Below are 1,265 nucleotides of genomic sequence, written 5' to 3'. Positions count from 1 at the left end.
TCAGTCGCAGGTCTGGGGAGCTGCCTCTGCCATGCAGGCCTCCAACTCAGCATCCAGGGGCGCTCTCGCCTCTGCCATGTATGCGTCTAGTTCGGCGTCCAGCTGCTCCTTGGTCAGTGCAGGGCGAGGGAGGGCACCTCTCCCTCCGCCTCGCCCACGTCCACGGCCGCGGCCTCGGCCTCGGCCTCGGGCTCCAAAAGCCCCTCTTCCACGACCAAACCCAGCTCGACCGGGGGGTGCCACGCCGCCCCAGAGCAGGGTTCTGGAGCCAGGTCCCCCACTTGCTCCTCCACCGGGGGGCAGGTCTCTCTGGATGCTGCCTGCGCCTCTTCCTCCATTCGCTCCCCTGGCGAGGGCACCTGTGGGACGTCCTAATCGGACCAGGACGCTCCTCTCACCCAGGCGCCCCTCCAAGATCTGCCCAGGGCTTAACGCTGCCCGGACAGAGGGTCTCTTCTCCATCTGCTGGGCCAGTCTTCTGTTTCTGGCACTGGCGAGCTGCTGCTGAAGCCTCCTGGAGGCAGCGGCGTTCCCTGGCACCCGCTGTGGCCGTGTCTTCCTCCGCAGCTGAGCAAAGCGTTCATTTAGAGACGTCATGGTGGTGCGTCTTAGCACGACTCTGTCCACTGGCTGTGCGGGCACCTTGGCATCCCGAGAATCCAGGGAGGTCAGGGGCCCGGCGGGTACGAGGCGCAGCTCTCTCATGGCGCGTCGGGAATCTTGAGGGCCCATCCCGCCTTTCGTCCTCGCCACCAAAGCTGGCGCCGCCAGCTGCCCCGCCCGGTGTCCAAAGCAAAGTCCCAAGAGGTGGGCTGGAGAGGCCCGCCTGCTGCAGCTCCCGCACGGGCAAGCCAGAGGCCTTGGCGCCTTTGCGGGGGAACGGCTGCCCCAAACGTCGGGTCAAGGAGGGTGCTCCAGTCCTAGCGGGTCCTAATCACAACCCGCAGCCAGATTTTTGGGGTGAATCCTGAAGGGACCGAGAGACAAAGGAACGAGGCCCAGCCACTTCTCACCTCCCCTACTCCGCAGGTCCTGGGACTCAACGCCTCAGAGTGCTTGGTCCAAAAGGCCAGGAGTTTCCCGCCCGTCTCTTCCCGCCTTATATACCCTGCTCTGGCAGGCGGTCACGTCACTTCCTCCTTAGTGCTGGGCGTGGTGATCACGTGACTCCCGAGGACTGGGATCCTGTTCAGAGCCCACCAAGGACCACAAGCGATGGCTCAGTCCAGGAGAGAAAGAGAGCCCAGGGTGGAGGCACACCCTTA

At 64.8% G+C, this 1,265-nt stretch overlaps 1 protein-coding gene across 1 annotated transcript; it reads right to left on the bottom strand.

The window, feature by feature from the left end:
• LOC118581780 (chromatin target of PRMT1 protein-like) lies at positions 1–732 on the bottom strand. The gene has a single exon (XM_036184230.1). It carries the CDS (start codon positions 730–732, stop codon positions 1–3), a length of 732 nt encoding a protein of 243 aa, XP_036040123.1.
• Between the last annotated feature and the right edge of the window lie 533 nt (positions 733–1,265).

Source organism: Onychomys torridus, chromosome 4 (assembly GCF_903995425.1).
Source record: "Onychomys torridus chromosome 4, mOncTor1.1, whole genome shotgun sequence".
In the NCBI taxonomy this organism is placed as follows: domain Eukaryota; kingdom Metazoa; phylum Chordata; class Mammalia; order Rodentia; family Cricetidae; genus Onychomys; species Onychomys torridus.
This window is presented reverse-complemented; position numbering and strand designations above follow the sequence as displayed.